The sequence below is a fragment of the Xenopus laevis genome, chromosome 4L (assembly GCF_017654675.1).
Source record: "Xenopus laevis strain J_2021 chromosome 4L, Xenopus_laevis_v10.1, whole genome shotgun sequence".
Classification (NCBI taxonomy): Eukaryota; Metazoa; Chordata; class Amphibia; order Anura; family Pipidae; genus Xenopus; species Xenopus laevis.
Window position 1 is genome coordinate 114,772,129 of NC_054377.1, and position 20,916 is coordinate 114,793,044.

At 36.4% G+C, this 20,916-nt stretch overlaps 1 protein-coding gene across 1 annotated transcript in view; it reads left to right on the forward strand.

Moving 5' to 3' along the window:
• Positions 1–20,916, forward strand: part of LOC121403093 (regulator of G-protein signaling 21-like) — a 71,642-nt gene that overhangs the window by 42,391 nt on the left and 8,335 nt on the right. The window contains exon 3 of the mRNA XM_041590661.1: positions 10,509–10,672. Within this exon, the coding sequence (XP_041446595.1) occupies positions 10,509–10,672 (164 nt within the window). The remainder of the gene's footprint in view (positions 1–10,508; positions 10,673–20,916) is intronic.

Sequence of the window (20,916 nt, forward strand, 5' to 3'; positions counted from 1 at the left end):
TATGCTTTAAAAATCCTTTGACTGCAACCAGAGCCCAGGTCTTAAGTCTGTCTCACTGCAAGCAATTATTCTTCAATAAAGTGTGTTTGGGTTCAAGCATGTGTGTGAAGATGTCTACTTGCTGCAGTGAAGGCCCTACATATGTGTTACATCACAGAGAGTGTCTGCCAGTCACTTTACATGTGTTTTCATTTTTTTTTTTTTTGCCATCATATAACTAAATAAAACACAGTCACTTAATATAGAACAAATACTCATCAAAATAAAATGATTCCAGTCTGTGTGGAATTTTGGATAGCAGGGGTTTTTGGACACTGCTGCTTTTTGTGAAATAAAATAGATAGTACATGGTTAGCATAAGGTGAATGCATAAGGCAGCTGCAGTCACTAGAACCATTTAGGTATGCTAGGACATAGTCACAATATCTCAAATTATGAATCCATCCTCTTGAAGCTTACGTGCACATTTAGAGCAGCCAGAGGTGACTCACTGATCCTAATACATGACTTCTTTATAGAAGTTTATATTTTCAAAAAGGTTAGGTTAACCGTAGTGAAAAATGGTTGAAAACCCAAAAACTAGGTGTGAGCCCATTTTGCAAAGGAGCCAGAAGTTATAGCAACACCAGGCTGTTCCATTGTTAAAGAGATTCTGTCAAGGGGAAAACATGATTTTTCCAAAACACATGAGTTAATAGTGCTGCTCCAGCGGCATTCTGCACTGAAATCTGACATGGGGTTAGACATGCTGTTAGTTTCACAGGTGCTCCCAGTCTCCCACTCTTTACTGCTGCACTGTGAGTTGGAGTGATATTACCTCCTCCCAGCAGCCAAGCAGCAGAACAATGGGAATATAACAAGATAAAAGCTGCAGCTCCAGGCATACACTGCAACAGGTGCAGTTACATTTAGCTGCTGGAGTATCAATTGTATTACATAAGGTATTGCTACCACACCAGTATATGACCTTTGTCCATCACAGTTTTTCCAGGGACACATCTACATCAACATGCTTAACATCATTGTACATGTCATATGTTTATGACTTGCTTTCTACTGTGCACAAATAGTACGGATAAGATGGTTAACCTGTACATTTAATTGTATATGCATTACCCCCACATCTGATATATATATCAGACTGTGAGGTTAAGTATTTACCTGAGAGGGATCCCTTCTCCCACATGCAATAACATATGTTTTAAGTCTCATTTTAAATGTGTATAATGGTATTCCCAGATTTTTTGTATATACTTTAAAATTGGTTTTATTGTAGACACACCAATCTTTTGAGCCTCTAATTATAATCTTTGGAAACTTTACTTAGTAATTTTTGGAGTGTTTAATGGGGTTATTTATTAAAGTCCAAATGCTAAAAACTTGAAAAATTCGAGTTTTTTACTATAAAATCCAAATTTTTACTAGAGAAAAAAAACTTGAATTTTTTCGAGATTTATTATACCCAGAGGCTGTGAAAAAGTCAAAAGCCAAAAATACTCCATCTTCAATCTGTCGAGATCCTGTAGAAGTCAATGGCAGAGGTCCTAATTGCAATTTGCAGATATTATTGTCTGCACTGGGTTTGGTACAATAATCCGAACATTTTGGGCTTTTTCTACTGATTTTTTGAATTTTTTTATTGATAAATAAGGGCAGATCGTTAATTATAATTTTGGTCAGATTTTTTTATTTAAAACATCAGAAAGATTCGTATTTTGATAAATAACCCACTTAAAGTGGACCTGTCACCCAGACACAAAAATAATAAAAGTCCTTTTCAAATTGAATATGAAATCCAATTTCTATTTTTTATTAAAGCATTAATAGCTGTTGTAAACTCATTTAAAAATCTCAGCTGTCAATTGCTTTAGTCATAGAGTTGGGGCAGACAATTACTTTCACTTTCTATTAAGCACTTCCTAGATGTTACTGCATTCTACACAGCCCCCCCTCTCTCTTCATCTTAATTAATTAATTGTGTAGCCAGGGCATGAGGATGGACATCAGGTCTCCCATTCTGGTGCACAAACAAGATTCTGGGATGATGCAAGGCTTGTCTTAATAATAGTGTCCACAAAATGGCTCCTGTCTGCTTGCTATAATTATGAATTCCCAGACTAAAGGAAACAAGATTCAAATAATTTATGTAGTGTAATTAAAGTTCATTTTGTTCATTTGTTTTGACTGATGTGATTAAATAGGATTATGAATATTTTTTTGGGTGACGGATCCCCTTTAATGTCCAGGGCAAGCTCAACATTATTTCAGTTAAGAAAGCGAAATTCAAACATTTGATTGAAATAAATCTTTTTAAGAGTATGTTACAGGTTCCGAAAAGGCTTGTTTTATATTTTTAAACTATTTGTAGCATTCTCTATATCATATTTGTATGGCAGGAGATAAAATATTTTCTAACACCACTGTATAATTTTTTTAAAATGAATTTCACGGTCAAAAAGTGACTATGGACAATGAAAAAAAAAGTTAGAGGCCCATCAATAAATTGGGGGCTTGTAGTAACCAAATTTATGGCAGCTGTAAGGCTAATTTCTCTTGTCTACCAGAAGTACTTATTGGCACTGCGCTGCCCGCTACCATTTTGAAATAAATAATTATTGAACCTGTCATAGTTCAACTTTCAGTAATGGCTGCTTGCTTTTAGCACACACTCAATCCTTCTCATGTCACAGCTGCTAAAAGCACAATAAAGTTCTTCTGCCTACCACTGCCTCTTCATGTTCTGTTGGAAGCTTATTTCAAATGTTTCAAGATTTAGAATGAGTCAAGATCAGAAAAGTTTGCACTTTGGGAAGGCCAATTAAAGAACAGGAAATACTAAAATAAGTTCCATAATGGTTACAGAAGTTTTCAAAAAAGTACATCCACAAATCTAAAATAATTCATTTGAATTTATATTTTTGGACTTGGTATATCTGTTCAACACCAAAAAAATGTCTCTTTGAAAGGGAAGCCCCCTTTTTGCTGAAAATTTTTTAAATGGTGAAATTCCTCAAAAATAAGCTAGTGAGCCAATGGGCATTTTTTTCTCTGTGTCTTTATCATACTAAATGCAATAGATCAATGGGCCTTCATTTTGTGGAAAAAGTCACAAAATCGCAGAAAAATGGAGACAAGGGAACTCCTCAATTGACCCTTCACCCTCAGCCATCCCATTGAACCCCATTGTTACATACCATAATGAAACACCAGGAGCCAGAAATGGTAAAATGGCCACAGCACAAGCAGTATCATCTGTATCAACCCACTGTGCAGTCACAGGAGAGAACCTCCTTTCTCCCTCTTCTAAATTTACCTGTCCAGTACTTTGGCATGGTCCTACCACAACGAGCCCAACTGAAAACCAGCAGTTGGGTTTGTCCCCACCATAATTTTATAACTATTGGTTATTAGTTAATAAAACATAGAAAAATAATGAAAATTAAATATTCACAATATATCTAAGCATTTCCTTTGTACATGTATCACACATTTTGTATCACAGGATGGAATAAAATTAGCCATTAACTATGATATATATATATATATATATATATATATATATGATATATATATATATGTATATATATGATATATATATATATATATATATATATATATATATATATATATATTTTAAATATCATAGGTATGCAAAACATAACTAAATACATTCCTTCGTTGAAATACCTTTAAGTAATCTATGACCATGTGCAATTGCCGGCATAGCCAGCTACCCCCCTGTGGATGTATAATTGTTGGACAGGTTATAGCAAGGTGAACTTCCTACTAGGTTGCCTGACATATCAGTCCAAATTGTTCACTGCTAAAAAACTGTACGAGCACAAAAAACAAAACCAATAAAACATTCCCTTGGCCAGGAGACTTGACCTACAGAATTGCTACAAATTACCATTTACTCTGCCCATATGGTGCACTATGATGCTAACATGGTAGGCAATTTGATTCCATCCCAGATACCAACCTTACCCTTCTTTTAATAACAATGGAGTGCAGGTCAGCCTGCCCATGTGCTCTGGGGGCCCTCAGCTGCCCCTGCCAGTAAGCTCAACAACCACATACCATGCACTCTTCCCTAGCAGCAAATCCGCTCTGTAAAGGCCCCCTTGAGTGGTTTTTGCCTGGCTCAGAGGGTAAGGTCAACTAACCACTTACCATGCTGGTCCCATAGCTGCCCATCGACGCTGTGGAGACCCGCTTCTACAGTCCAACCATGCTGTGGAGACCGGCTCCGATAGCCCAACCACAGTGTGGAGACCGGCTTCGACAGCCCAACCTCGCTGTGGAATCAGGGAAATGTGTTAATGTAAATTTGTCTTCAAATACTGAAAGTATATAAGCACAGGAGGCTTATTTACTGTGTTAATAACAAGGGATAACAGCGTTAATGCTACACTATGGAGGGCATGTGCAAGACTCTCTGTCAGTCATATACACAACCTAAAGCAATAAGGACTGTATAAGGAGCAGACTAATTGGAATTGGCCATTTTCAGGCAGAACCAAGGCAAAAGATACATCTGGTTAGTATTTTAAACCTATTTATTTCACAAATAACATTCATAGAGGGAAAAAGCAGTTTTTGGGAACATCAGAACAAAATTTTGATTTAAAATCAGATAAATGCACCCATTGAAATGCATTATAAACTGGTGGAACCACACATCAAAAATGTAAAATACAGGGAAACAAAATCAGGGTGCTTAAAATCGCGATTTCACTGTATTTTTTAACCAATCAGTGGAAACCAAGGGCATAGTGTTCTCACTATTATGTTAGAAATCCAGTCACTTCAGCCTCTTTAGATTACATTTTTGGCTAACTAACTATATCGAAAACAAATCTATTTATTTTTATTCTGAACAATTCCTTTAAATGGATAGTGTGCCTAAGCATTAAAATTCTGTAAGCAAAACAAAATTGTTTCAAAAATGTCCAATTGGATTATCTTTTTTTGCAGCGTGTATGCGAGTTAGTAGGAATAGGTACTATTCATTAAGCTAATTTAAAAAGTGGAAAAATAGAAATCTGTATGATAAGAGGTAAGCGCTGAATCTGTAATTTCCGAGTTAACTGCACTAGCATGATAAATTGTAGGATAGAGATTTTAACAAAGAGAGAGAAAGCAGAGGAGCAGGTGTTTGTGAGCAGTTTGTGCTATTCTTAATGCAAATGATACAGGATTTTGCATGGCAGTGAAACACCATGCTCCATTTTAGACTGGAAAACAATATTTTTCTATGCTTCTTTTAATAAAACAGGTTGAGCATTGAGGACAAGGAAGTTAAATTAGCTACTTTAGAAAAAATAGAAACAGGTGCATTTAGAACATTGCAGTTTTAACAGTTTGCGGAGCACATAAAAATATAGATATCCCTGCAGATTTATCATAATCAGATCACCTTCCTTTAACACCTGCACTGGTTTTGCAAGTGAGATAAATCTAAATCTTCATGTCCAGAGCAAAAGCGCCTTTGCTTCATTACTGCTTCTTTGTTTGAGCTTTTTAAATATTTATGGGGCATAACAAAGTCAACTATTTTGGCACAATTTGCCTCTTTCTATGGTGGTATAAACATTTACAGGCAAAAACAGAGTTCTGGAAAAAAAATATAAAAAAGTATAAGTTTCTCTAGGTATTGATTACGGGTGCAAGACCCAAGTATCCCTTTGTGGGAACATGAGGGACAGCGTTTTAAAGGTAAGCGTAAATCTGCTTTTATTTGATTTGAGAAAGCTTGTACCATTAAAACAGCATAGCAAGCATATTTGAAATCATTTCCTTATATTTAGAATTCTAATTAGTTTGGGCTGTCGTTATCAGTCCAAGGAATAGATTCCAGAGTGCCGCTTTTCTGTTAACATAAACAGTAATTTTGGTTTGCAGAGCTAATGAACTGAAGTCTGTTGCTGTATAGGGCAAAACATAACAAAACAGCAGTTTATGTTTTAATAAACCATCTTATTGCTATTGGTCTGACTTTTTAGTAAAAGAAGTTGTGAACTAATAGGCAATTAGGCATTTGATTGTATAGTCCTTGACCAACCAGACCTAATTGCTAATTTAATATGTGCTACTTCATCTACAGTAAATGATATTACAGTAGCTTTCTGAATTTGTATAAGCCTTCATATAAAGTGCCTTTTTCTTTTATTTTCTTATTAACTCTCATGTACAGTAGTTCCCAGGGAATTACAGCGTATTTTAAAATACACAGGTCCCGCTTATTAAAGAAGTCTTGTGTGATGCCAATTGTTATAGTTATTGTACTGAAACCAGTAACCGTAGACTAATGTAACCTTTGTGCTGAGTGGAATAGCGGTAGATGGCAAAGTAATTATGCATAATGGTTGTGGTGTTGCCATAGATATTATACACAAGCTGTTAAAGGAGCTGCAATGCTTCGCTGGAATGAGCTCTTGGTTATATTTGGTGGCAGCTGTCATACTCTAAGTAGCAGATTTACATAGGGTTGGATAGCGAGGGTTAATTAACCCTCGCTATTCGACTGCCGAATGTAAATCCTTCGACTTCAAATATCGAAGTCGAAGGATTTACCCCAAATAGTTTGATCGAACGAAAAATCGATCGAACGATTTTTCTTCAACCAAAAAATTTATAGAAAGCCTATGGGGACCTTCCCCATAGGCTAACATGGCACCTCGATAGGTTTTAGGTGGCGAAGTAGGGGGTCGAAGTTTTTTTTAAAGAGACAGTACTTCGACTATTGAATGGTCGAATAGTCGAACGAGTTTTAGTTCGAATCGTTTGATTGGAAGTCGCAGTCGAAGGTCGAAGTAGCCAATTTGATGGTCGAAGTAGCCAAAAAAAACCATTCGAAATTCAACGTTTTTTTTATTCTATTCCTTCACTCGAGCTAAGTAAATGGGCCCCTTAGTAATTAAGGTTGGAAAAAGACAAACATCCATCAAGTTCAAAAACTATTTTAATCTGCCTAACTGCCAGTTTATCCAGAGGAAGGCAAAAAAAACATGTGTAGCCTCTCCAATTTGCCTCAGCGGGAGAAAAAATTCCTTCATGACCCCAAAATGGCAAACGGACTCGTCCCTGTATAATAATCTTCCATAACCCTGTATTCTCTCACCTGTTAAAAAACATCCAACCTCTTCTTAAAGCTATCTAATGTATCAGCCTGTATGATTGAATCATCATTTGTGTTTGTATATACCCAAACCCCATATTCTATCTCTCGTGCTGTACCTGAAGTTCTCTCTTAAGAGATGTTGGTGGTGAGTATATTACTAATCATTAGTGCATCCTCTTCCCCATTAGGGTTCATAGCTGCTGTATTTAAAGGAGAACTAAACCCCCCTTTAGCCAAAAGTCCTCACTGGCCCCCCTCCCTGCCTCACCCCTGCACAGTGTTACCTCTGAATTGTGTCCCCTCTAGAAATACTAACCGCACATGAAGAGTCAGCGTAGCTGAGCTCACGGGCACCATCTACCGGCAATTCGGTATTCTTCAGGGTCTTCTTCCCTTGGGCAGTTTCCATTACTTTTGGCACATGCGTTGTTGCAACAAACCAGAAGATTGCTCCAAAGAAGCATGCGCCAATAAGATGATCACTTTACGAAGAATACTGTGAGCTTCACTGTGCTGACTCTGCATGTCATGGTAACACTGTGCAGAGGAGAGACGGGGGGGGGGCAGTGGAGGTGGGTCAGTGGGGACTTTTTGCTAAAGGGGGCTTTAGTTCTCCTTTAAAGACATTAATGCTGCAAGATTTTATGACAATTGTAACTTAGCAGAATAGCTTGTTATTCCTAAAATAAGTATGTTTGCAAATTAATGATATAACACACTAATATAATGTATATTTAAATTGTGTTAGAATGACCAAAGAAATGTGTAAAAAGGTGAGTTTTGCCTTTAATTTCACCCCAATAGTAGATGAAAGCTGCAAGGGAGATGTTACTAAACAGAGCACGGTTTCTCTGCTTAAAGAATTTTGCTGTATGGCCCTGCAAGCTTTAGTGTTCTGGAAGGAACAGGCAAATCAGACAATCCATTTCATAATAATCATCATGTCAGCAGGGCTCAGTGAAGCCCAGAGTATTCCAGAGTGTGGAAGCCACCCTGTATGGTGAGAACCCCAGATTGGGGAAAAGTCTTGAATGTGTGATGTTAAAACGATAATGAACTGTGTTCCTGTGACTTTTTGTTGGGAAGAGTTTGCCTGAATTAACCTGTGTTTTTGCTTGAAGATGCATTGTCCCTGTCTTTATGCTCCTGGTCCTATGCTTACCTGCCTACCATTGCTGATTTCCCTAAAAAACTTTGTGTACAGGTAGCCAGATTGTCACAATACACACACACACACACACACTCACAATCACGTACACTTACATATATATATATTGCACAAGAGCCCTGAAATTTCTGTAAATATCAGTTATATGACTCACTAAACTGTGTGTATTATAATAAATAATGAACCCCCTGTTGTAAAATACAAGGATACTAGACGTCATCAGGAGTCCCATGACCTGTATAAAAGCATGGAACTCTTTGATGACTTTTTATAATCCTTATATTTAACAATAGGGGTTACATGATTCACTATATGTACAGTACTTTGCCTGTTATGGACTGTTATTGACCTGAAGACACCAACAGTTTGTTACAGTGGTTTCAATTACTGAATCCTTCTAAAAAGAAGCAGCTATGTACATTACTATCCCCCAAATGTAATAAAAGGCACAAAGTTTGTCCAAGAGCAGTAATCCATAGCAACCAATAAGGTTCCTGCTTTTAAACTGGTGGCCAGTAAATGCTACCTGCTGATTGATTGGTTGGTTTAAACTTTGTGCCTTTTATAACATAACCCTTTATGTACATTACTTCTTGTGCTTGTATACATGAGCATTTTTTAATGTGTTTACAAACGGTTTATGAGCTCGTAAAAATGCATATATATTGTGTGTATATAGGCATTGTTTTAAACTCAGTTCCAAACACAACACTCTATTGTACCGACGTTTGACTGTGTGTCCAGCATGAGTCTTTTACTCCCACACATCTTCTTGTTACAGTTAGTGCTGCAGTATTTCTGATCAGGTGATCTCTGATGCAGCACACAGACTATCACAAAATGGATAGCCCCATGCTTTTTATTTTTACCTTTTTGTTTTTCTTTTGGGAGTTGCTTGGTAAATAACAATAGCATGCAAAGAGTTAAGTTATTGCTACAATTACCATAGAAAACTGAAGGGAAGGATACATTTCTGGCATCTAAAATTGAAAGCATTTTAAAAGGAACGGCAACAGGATTAATAAAGTTCTCACTTTGCACCAGGGCCTCTTTATAGAAGGTCAAATCCTGCATTTGGAATTCTAATTACGTTACTTTTTTATTTGCTAAGTCAGTTCCAGGTAACTACAGTACTGGCACCCTCAGAAAATCTTATGCCTCTGGTTAACTACACACAGTTGGCTATTGTGCTCTGGTCATGACTGTCCTCTAGCAGATGTATAAACGACTGCACGCACGTGGGGAAAAACTTCTGATTGGCCAAAAGCTGAACACAGAACAAAAGGATCTAGATCATTTTTTAATTCATTTAACAAACCATCAAGCTTTTATCTTACTTAAACAAAAACACAGGCAAATAAAATACCCAATGTTAATCTACTCAGTGCCTGAAGGGAAAATGGGATGCTTTCCAAAGGTTGCACAAGCATTAAAGGTCCATGTTTGTCTTCAATGCATGCATGAACGGTATATTCCAACATACAGTACCTCCCTGAAGTTCCTAAAGACTCCTACACTTTACAGAAGCTAAAAGAAATAACCAGCAATAGGCAGCTGCATACTGATCTTCCTCTTCTTATAGTCAGAAAAAAAAGGCATTAACCTAAATAGGTGTGAAAAAAATCACATTAAAACTAAAGGTGGCCATAGATTATAAAATCTGCTTGTTTGGCAAGGTTTCCAAATGAGTGAATCCCCCCCACCATATGTCCACCAAAGTTGGGCAATATCAGGTTGATCTGATCCTTTGGCCCTACAACAACTGGACTAGGGGCCATCAGTGTGAGAACTATATGTAATGCTCAACCCAATGTGAAGATCAAACCTGCCAGATCAACATATGGCTGATTTTTGGCCAGATATTGGTTGGGTAGCCCTATCGGATCTTCATGGGCAGATAAGCTGTTGAATAAAGGACTCAAATCAGTAGCTTAAATCTGCATGGCCATCTTAAGACTATAGGGTTACGTAATAAAAGATGCAATGTTTGCTACTGGTCTTAATTGCTATAGCAACCAATCAGTAGGTAGAATTTGCTGGTCACTTGTTTAAAAGGAAACGTCTTATTGGTTGCTATGAGTTACTACGCCTGGCCAAACCTTATGCCTTTTATTAAATATCATATTAGAGTCTTTGCAGAATAACATACTGTGTTGTGGAAAAGGAAATTTTTTTATATTAAATAGTAAAGTGTCCATCCCATCTCTTTAAATCTAGATGGTCTGACTGCATTTAGAGCGTTCCTGAAATCTGAATTTAGTGATGAAAACCTAGAGTTTTGGTTGGCCTGTGAAGATCTGAAGACATCCACATCTGATGAAATTTCTTCAAAAGCTTTTGACATTTATTGCGAATTTATCAAGGCTGAATCACCAAGAGAGGTAAATTGGTATTTTCTGAATTGCTAAAATCACTCCATTTTATGAAGAAGATATTGTATGTCAGCTTTATATAGTAATAATGCTGCACCAAAAACAAATAATACTGTTTCGCCTGTTTACATGGTTAAATACAAGTCTGAAATATTCTTAGGTTGTAATTTGTTACTATTATTGAGGCATTTTGATTCTCCTTAAACCTGTATGGCCCTGGGCCCCATCAAAGCTTTAGACCCTGCATTACCCAGTTTATGCTACAGAAATCTATTATTTTCTAAATCAATGTTACAAACAAAATGTCTTCACAAGTGTCATAATGCCTTGATGTTTTCAGCACTGGGTCAGAAATAGTGTGTTTAGGAGTTGTACCTTGACTTGCAGTGTTAATGTTTTGGGCCAAACGTGCTATAAGGCTTGTTTATTATTTTTCAGCTTTGCTGCTGAAGGATTCTTTAGCTCTTACAGTTTCTGAAACATTTGATTGATGATCTCACCCTAAAAGGTTGCATGCAATTTGTGTTTCTCTTCTCACATTACAATGCATTTCTTGTTCTTATTATAAGCTTTGTTTTCTTGGAAACCCAGGTTTAAACTTCTGTCAGACAATTATCAGAAAATGAGTGTTGAACTATGCAATATAGGATGCAAGCACTTTATCTCCTGAATTAAGTGCTAAAAAAGAAAGAGATTCTTCAAACTAGACTCTAATAATATGCAGACCTGGAAGAAAAATGGCCGTAACACAAAATATGCTGCTGCTCTTAGCAGGTGTCATGCATTATAGGCAGTTAATCTTGAAGCTACAAAGATCCACAATAACTTTTACTGAATCATTAAGAATTCTGCACAAGCAGCAGTTTGTGTGGTCATTTATTAAGTGCATGGTTATAACATACTAATGTATTCTTCAAACATAGGCCTTTCATATACACACAGTATTCGCATACAGTATTTAGGTCAACTGCAATGCTAGCCAACATTTTTAGGTGAAAACAATGGGGCAGCAGATTCGTCAAATAGATTTCCAAATGTTCAATAAGAGCTGGGAATTTAAGAAATTGATCCAAATGCTCGTTTTGGTTTTATTGCAAGCTAGCAAAGGAATGCAGAGATACACTTGTAAGGAAGGGAAATGGCATGGAGCCATATTAATAACGTTTTAGGGAAACCCAGTATCCAGAAAGTTCTTAATTATAGGAGACTATTCAATAGACTCCCATAGACTCCTTGTTATTTATCCAATTAATTAAAAAAAAAATCTGTAATAATAAAACAGTAGCTTGTACTTGATCCAAACAAAGATATACAGAATCCTCATTGGAAGCAAAACTAGCCTATTGGGTTTAATTAATATTGAAATAATTTTTTAGTAGATTTAAGATATGAAAATCTAAATTACAGAAAGATCCATTATCTGGAAAAATACAGGTCCAGAACATTCTGATAACAGGTCCCATACCTGTACCTCTTTATACAGTAAATCCAGATGATATAGGAACAGGGGGGAACAATGAGAAATAAAATGAAGTTCAGTAAAAAGCTTATCCGGATAAATGTGCTACAAGTTTGGCTGATTTGATCAATATTTTTCATTGTAAGCCTATAGGATTTATTATCCAATTGTATAATAGGTTATGGGCAATTATCTTGTTTTAAAGTTTTCTTCCTGGTGCCTTTTATTTCATGTTGTACCTTTAAAAGAAAATGCTTTAAGACTGATACAGATGAGCAACAACATCACAAATCTTATGATGAGATTGGTGATCTTTTGAAAGGTTTACTGAAGGAGAGCTAATGAAAAAGGCTGAACTTTCAACACATTAAAATGACCCTGATGCCTGTGAACATTTAGCACTATCAATGTAGCTCTTTCAAAGTTGACCCTGATTTGCTCTTTTTTCATTTTTGTGGCTTCTATAAATCAGGGTTTTACGTTAAACCTCAGCTATAAGGGAGCAAATATTCCATTGTATTAATTAGTCTGGTACCAGGGCAAGTAAATGCTTCAGTAAAGGGAATTCTGGGGAATGAAATCTTGTATTCCTTTCAATGTACCTTAGTTTGGGACAGAAATATGAGAAAAGCAGTTTTTATTCTTAGGTTGATACATTTTAATATAATAGAATTTCTTCATTTTAGAGTGTTCATCTCTCTCACATCCAAACGATGGATCTGTGCAAATTATTATTATTTAAAAAATTCCCAGAATTTCCTTTCATAAAAATCGTTGTTCCTTTGGCACCACTAAAAAGGAGAGAGTCCCTGTAGCTGAGGTTTAGGGCATCTTGCTTTATAGAAGGCACAAGCAAACCAGAAGGCAACTGTGAATAAACAATATGAAATCATAGTGACTTGACAAAGCAATGGAAATATCCAGATGATATACACATACCTATACAGACCTATTTATACACTTGCATACAATATAAACTATATATAATGATACTTATACCAACTAACTGTAGATCTTAAAATTACAAGAGCCTTGGATATTGTGCTTGTTAGAGAAGTCATACAAACCACTCTTCTGGCTTTCCTGGTAGGAATATGTATAATATCATCAAGCAATATATATTAAAGCATGCATCCATGCAGGATCCAGATGACTGATAGAATTTGTTCCTAATAAAACGTCCAAAATGACATAGTTCTATTTAAAATTTGATCAGGTTCAACAACACAATTGTATAGGCCAATTTAAATATATATTGTAGCTACATAGTAACTTAGTAGATACATTTGAAAGAGACTAGTGTTCTTTGAGATCATCCTTTGCTCAATTCTTCCCTAACTTCCATTTGATCCACAGGAAAGTATCAGAACCCCGTCTATAATTGCCCTGAATTCGCTGCAGAAGCACAACAGATCTACCCTTGAACATGACACTAAGGAGCTGATTTAGTAATGTTCACATATTGTTCAATTTCACAAATCATATCTTTTACGACAAAAAAAAAAACACACAAAAAATAAATGTATTGAATGAAAAAACATCACCATCTAAAAGCTGTCAAGGTCATGAAGATTGGTCCTTTTCCAATTGTAAAATCTTGGTTTTTGTGGTTTTCAGTTTTTTTAGTTTGTATTTGTGCAAAAAACAGGAGTATGTTAGGGTTTTCATATTAGTATTCTGATTAGTTCTGCGCCTTTATTTGTTTGTGTTTTTATATTAGGGTGTTTTAATATATTGCTTTTTGTGGTTTCTAAAACTTCTATAATCACTAAAATCAAAATGATGTAAAAGTCGATTGCAGATGTCCATTTCACAACTGGAAGATCTTTCTTTGATTTGTAGTTTTAGAGGTTTCCCAGTATTTTTTGATGATGGCTTTTTGCAACAATACAAAAAAGTTGTAGTTATTGTGCAACAATATGAAAAAGTTGTAGTTTTTGCTTCTTTTCTTCGACTTTTCACTTTTGTGCTTTTTCAGTTTGGATTTTTTAGTAATTGTCATGACATTTGTGGGTTTAGAGAAAGTGGGTATAGTTGTGGTTTCAAAAACCTCTAAAACCACCAAAATTAACCTTTATTAAATAGGCCTCCAAGTGTTATGAACAAAAGTAGAAAACTTTTCATAAGAAATGTGTCCCATCCTAGTGTATGGACAGAAAGCACTGGAGAGCAAATGCATAACATTGCTAAGATATCAGCATGCAAAGGAAGATATAGAAAACTGAGCAAAGAAAATTAACTTTAAATAATCTGGGACAAAAATTAGATATTTCTATATATTACAACTCTGGCAAATGTCTTAAGTGCATAATAGAACAGAAATGTGTCTATAATTTTCAACTACATTAACTGCTACTATATTTTTCTAAATTAATCAGATTACTAATCATACCCCCTTTACTATAAAAAAAAAAGAAGGCATGGAACATATTTGTGTAAACATCAGAATAAAATATGTTTTCTACATTTAAGCCATTTTTCAGTAGAAAACTTGGTCCATGGAGAGAAATAATTTATTATAATCCGAGTATTTGATTACCCCATACATATATATTCCAAGGCAGGCAAATGGCATCCTTTTTTCACTTCTTTCTAGATCAATAAAATTTGGAATATTTCAAAGTACAATATTGCATTTAAAAGACTGGGTTTTATTAACATTTTGTACTAAAGTATTTTTTATTTCAACAACCAGCACTATGTATTCATAATTACATCACAGATTCCTGCATGCATAAAGAATGTTACTTAAAGCCAGAAGTTTATATTTTGCATGCTTCTGAGTTTTATTGGTACTAAATTATCTGTGTGAGAGCATTCTTAATACAAGTGCAAGACTAATAAATTATGCTCACTAACCTTGTTAAATTGATATTTCTGAAAAATGGCATGGCAGCGAAGATAACATTTCTATGCAAGTGAAACACAATGCTTTTATTCAAATAACAGCGCTACTACTATCTAGAGGTGCACCAACAATAGAACCCCATCAAATTCTTGCTGTTTTGGCATTTTCTCCATTGTATCTTATAGAAGAATTACAAAACATATCTAAAATTTCCTTTCTTCAAAATGCTTCAGACGTGTCACAGACAGTATAAGCCACGACTAATTAAATACCTGTGCTAGTTATTGTAGCTTTCTAACTCAGTGATTTTAATCATTTCAGGAGGGAAGCAGACACTTTAATTTATGAAATGGAAAACAGCATTCTTTTAAAATAATAATTCACATTTGCTCCCGGGAACTTTTCTTTTTCTCTTCTATGATAAATCACTATATTCTAAAACTAAAGTTAAAGTTACAGAGACAGTTTCTTTTAATGCACTGGAAAATGCAAGATTCTTTGAAATGAATTAGTGGAGAAAATAGGATGACAGGTCTGTTGGGGGGGGGGGCATTATTAGGTAGAAAACCCAGGCTACAATGCACTACACTTCTTGGTTTTTTATGTTTTTGTTTCAAGGAAGGAGAATAGAAATTATCACTAATATTAGGATGAATGAGTTCAAAACACCAGGACTTTATTTTAAGTATCTTGTTTCTCTGATAGCACAGGGTACTGAGAGAGAGTTATTTTCCAGTACCTCCTGGTAGGACAGGTAGCAAATAGTTAATTTGAATTTTTCCTGAAAACAATTTTGGGCGAAGATCAAGTTAAACAGTCAGAACACTTTATTGAATGGTTCAAAGGGTGGATGTCACAGACCTTTGTGGAGATTAAACAATCTGTAGTTCCATCTACTTCAGACAGGAATGATGATCTAATCATTTTAGGAGATACAGAGTTTGGAGAGTTTTCATCTTCATCTTCTACTTCTGTTTCTACTAAAAGGGATGCTAAAGAATGTTTCTTTTTACACCAGAAAAGACACAAAGATTAATCAGAGCCGTAAATAAAGTGATGGAAGATCAAGAGCAAAAGAAAAGAAAAAGGATACTCACATAGATACACTTGTATTTTTACAAACAAAGTTATGATGAGTTTCCTGTTAATCCAGTGATTAAAGAGATGATGGAATTGGAATGGAGGGGTTCTATCAGGAGGCCAGAATTGTCCAAATGATTTAAACAGATGCTGCATAAGAAAGATTTATCATCCTGGAAAGAACCCCCTAAAGTTGATATTTCAATAACCAGATTATCTAAAAGGACAAAAACTCTGGTAGAGGAGACATCAGGACTGAAGGATCCTATGGACAGAAGAGCAGACACGGCTCTCAGAAGACCCTGTATGGCAGCGGCAGCAGTCTTAAAGCCTGATACAGAATCAATGGCAGTATCAAGAACATTAAAATGTTGGATCAAAAATGTGGAGGAATATATTGATACCAGAGTATCTAGGGATGATATATTGTATTTGCTGAGGTTTATTAAGCTAGCTGCTGATTTGCTTTGTGATTCAGCAGTCAAATGGCATTGTCTACTGTAGGTCGCAGGTGGGTGAAGGTCTAGAAAGCTGATGTGGCTTCAAAGAATAGCTTATGCTCCTTACCTTTTGAAGCAGGAAGATTTCTCGGATCCAAATTGTATTCTCTTATTGAAAGTCTTCAAGGTGAGAAAGTGAAAACTTTGCCACAAGACAAACAAAGAGCCTTCAAAAGACCATTTTTTCATCAAAGGTCTAGAAGTAATTCACCCAGAGCAAAGTAATCTAGATATTCTTCACGAAACAGATTTGTTTCAGAATACCTAGCCAGTCTAGAATCACAAAGACAGCAGAAGATGGACCAAGGCAAAAAATGCCAAAAGTAAGAGACTGGAATTCTGACGCCAGGCCTTCTTACAAACAAGTAGGAGGTAGACTTTCTCTTTTGTACCACCAATAGGAGAAGTGGGTGCTGAATTTAATAAAAATGGGTTATCAAATTGTCATCATCCAATTCAAAGGTTTTTACAATCATTTCAAGTTGAAGAAAGTTTTCAAGAAGTGATGGAAAACTTTATCCAAAAAAAGGTGTTGGAAGATGTAACCGTAGGGAAAGAAGGCATTTAATTAAGACATCTGCAGTTCAGAGTGCTGCTGTTTGGGATAACTTCAGCACCAAGTGTTTTTACTAAAACAATTGTGGTCCTAACAGCAGCTCTCAGAAAGAGGGGGATTTTTTTATCTGGACGACTGGTTACTCAAGGTGTCAAGTTTGGAGGAAATGGAAGATCATCTGGAATAGACTTTACAGAGTACATAGATGAATTATAAACAGAGAAAAGTCAAATTTATAGACATCCAATTCTTTAGAATTTTTAGGGTTTAGAAAAAGTAGACAGAATTGTTCAGGAAGTTCAAAAAATAATCTAGAGCAAAGTGATAGTGATCCAGCAAGCAATGAGAGTCTTAAAGCACATGACAGTATCCATAGAAGTGATGCTGTGGGCAAAAGAATGGATGAGAGATTTTCAATACTGAATGTGTGAAATCGGAGGAGCTCTTAAAGCACATGACAGCATCCATAGAAGTGGTGCTGTGGGCAAAAGCATGGATGAGATATTTCCAATACTGAATGTTTGAAATCAGAGGAGCTCAGGCCTAGACAGAAGGATGAGAGTGTTGGTCAGTCTAAAGAACTTGGTGGACTCTCTGTCAGATTTATCCTCCTATAGTCCTCCAGGGATATAAGATTCTCGTCCACGATGAGTTTGTCAACTGACAAGAAGATGGGGCTATCCTCAGATAGATTTGATGGCAACCAGACAAAATGCCAACTGTAGGTAGTTTTGCTCGGTTTATCAACAAGACAGACAGGAGATCTGTAAAGCAGTTACATGGTCCAATCTGCACACATTTGCTAAATACGAAAAACTTTACATCCTCTCAAGATACAGCCTTCAGTAGCAAGGTGCTCCAAGCGATACAGTCAAACAGTTCATAAGTCTCTCCCAGAATCAAAGAAGGTAACATTTCTCTCCATGCGCTGCCTGTAGGATGTCATGGAATTGGAAAATTGGTATACTTACCATTGAAATGCTCCTTTCCATTAGTCTTTATGGCATCACAAATATGCCCGACCCGAATAAATGTGTATTCGCGTCAATTGTAGTGTGTGATTATAACATGGGTGGGAGGGGCTCTATGGGATTTTTAAAGATTCAAATTAACCCTCTCTCCACATGCTGCATTACAGACTAATGGAAAGGAAAATTTCAATGGTAAGTATACCACATTTCCCATTGTTATACAAACCAAGTCTTAAAATCATAAAAAATATCATAAAATCATAAAAATGATTAAACAGAGAAGAAGAATGTAGATACATCAAATCACATTTAAACATGTGGACACATTATGAAAATTAATTATACTTATTTTGGGAGGTTTAAAAAAGCACCCCATACAAAGAAAAGAGGAAAAAATTTAAACATACCGTATATACTCGCGTATAAGCCGAGTTTTTCAGCACTGAAAATGTGCTGAAAAAGTCTACCTCGGCTTATACGCGAGTCTCTCCCCTGCTGCGTGCTCGGTCACTATTTCCTGTGCCTGTCCGCACAGCAAAGATGTACAGTATAGCATTCTGAGTAATGCTGCTGAAGTGCTGGGACAGGCTGAATAGCATGACAGGCGTGCGCGCCTAACTCACTCTGATCCATGCGCGATAGAGCAGGCTGAGTGCAGTTTCAGGCAGAAAACTGGCGGCCATGATGTCATGACATTGCGCATGTTACGTTCCGGCGCCCATGCGCTAAGAGAGGTGCGGTGCCCTTCTTCAATGGCGCCTTCTCAATGCAAAAACAGCCGTTGCTCTCCCTGTCAGTGATCGCTTTCTCCCTCAGGCATAGTACGGTAAGCCTGGGGAGCACTACGCTACACTACTGTAGGAGAGAGAGAGGGGAAGGAAGCTGTTCTGCTGCAGAGCAGTGCTTTTGACACTAGGAAGAAAGAGCTGAGGCTGAGCTCAGCACTGAGAAGACAGTGTGGCTACTTTTTTTGCAGGGGGAGGGGGGAGCAGCTTTTAGTAAAATGTAGCTGTGCAGGCAAAAGTGTAGTATAGGCTTATACACGAGTCAATACAGGTTCCCAGTTTTCCTAGGTAAAATTAGGTACCTCGGCTTATACGCGGGTCGGCTTATACACGAGTATATATGGTAGATTAAATAGCCTTTATAATTGTATAATAAAGACACAAACAGCCCAGGGTGAAATTGAAATGCAGCAGCTTTTAACAACATTAATAGTTTCAAAACATACCTGTAAATGACAGTTTAATTATAAACATTACCCCAACCAAAATGCTGGCCTAAATAACTCTGCAGAGTGAATGGGCCACTGCCATTCTGGCCATCCAAATTCTGCTGCACTTAGATGGGCAAGTAGAAGTAAAGATAGTCTCACTCAAACTTGTCTGGGAAGCCCCATTCCCACCATTCTCTCCCCTTGGCAATTTTTTAAAGGGATACTGTTATGGGAAAACATGTTTTTTCTATGGGAAGGTAACGAGACAGAAGCTCCCTAACACAAGATAACAGTTCCCTGGAAGATCAAAGAACAGCACTCAATAGTAAAATCAGGTCCCACTGAGAACAATTCAGTTACATTAAGTAGGAGAAATAACAGCCTGCCAGAAAGTAATTCCATCCTAAAGTGCAAACACAAGTCACATGACTGGGGCAGCTGGGAAACTGACAATATGTAAAATTGAATATAAAAAAATCTGCATTTTGGAAAAAAACATGTTTTCCCATGACAGTATCCCATTAAGATCTCTCTTCCTTTGGCAGCTTTTGACATGACCTCTACTTCTCTCTTCATTACTTATAACCTGACATTTACTTCTACTTTTCTTCTCTTGTTTACTTTATTGAAAAAGGTGCTGGAAATAAAACATCTGAAATGCAACCAAACTACCCCATATCATACACCAGCTGCTTGAGAAGGAGGACACTACCTTTGTCTCCCCTGCTTTTCACCCCTACCCCCCTTCCTACTCCAAGTAATTCTATCTCCACATCTATATTTCATTGCAGATAGTCACCGAACCCTTAATTCCACTACCTTTATACACTATCTTTCCCTCATATAAGCGGTTTTCCAAGAAATGCTATTGATGAACAGTCCAGAAAAGAACACTGTTCTAAAAGCCCATTTCTATTTGCAAAACTAAAAGGATGTTTTCCATTAATGATTCAGAAAATTCAGAGCAAATACACTGTGAGAAAAATACCAAATGTAATTTGCAGTGAGCCCTTTAAGACAGGTCACAAATGTACTGTAACTAATTGAAAAACACTTACAGATGCAAACATGTCACTGCTCTTATTGCACAATACAAATGCTAAATTATGAATTAGAGTTACTTAAAGTTACTTCTATGCTTAGTATTAAAGCCATATTCCAAAAACTGGAAAACATAATTTTTACAAAGAAAAAACAACAACAACTGGAAGGTTTTAGAGGTATTTGTATTTTTTTATCATTCAGTATTATTTTCAAAAACCTCTATAACTACTAAAATCCAACCTTTAATAAATAGGCCTTCACAAAATCGAGATTTATCACATGTAAAAACCATTAAAAAACTCTAATACAAAACTTCTGCAAGTAAAAGCAGTTGAAGTCCTATATTCAATGCTCCATTCAGACTTTTAGTGGTCGATTTACTCGTGGGCACCGAACGCTGGCGATGTTTCGCTAGCGTTACTTTGGCAATGCGAGCAATTAAAAAGCGAAGATGCACTAGCATTCATTTCTGCCTAGTGCAAATTCGCTAGAGGTCTTGCGCTCAGGTTTATTTGCATGTGGCAGGAAATTTAAAGTTGAATGGACATATAGGTTGCAGCAAATACATTACATTACACA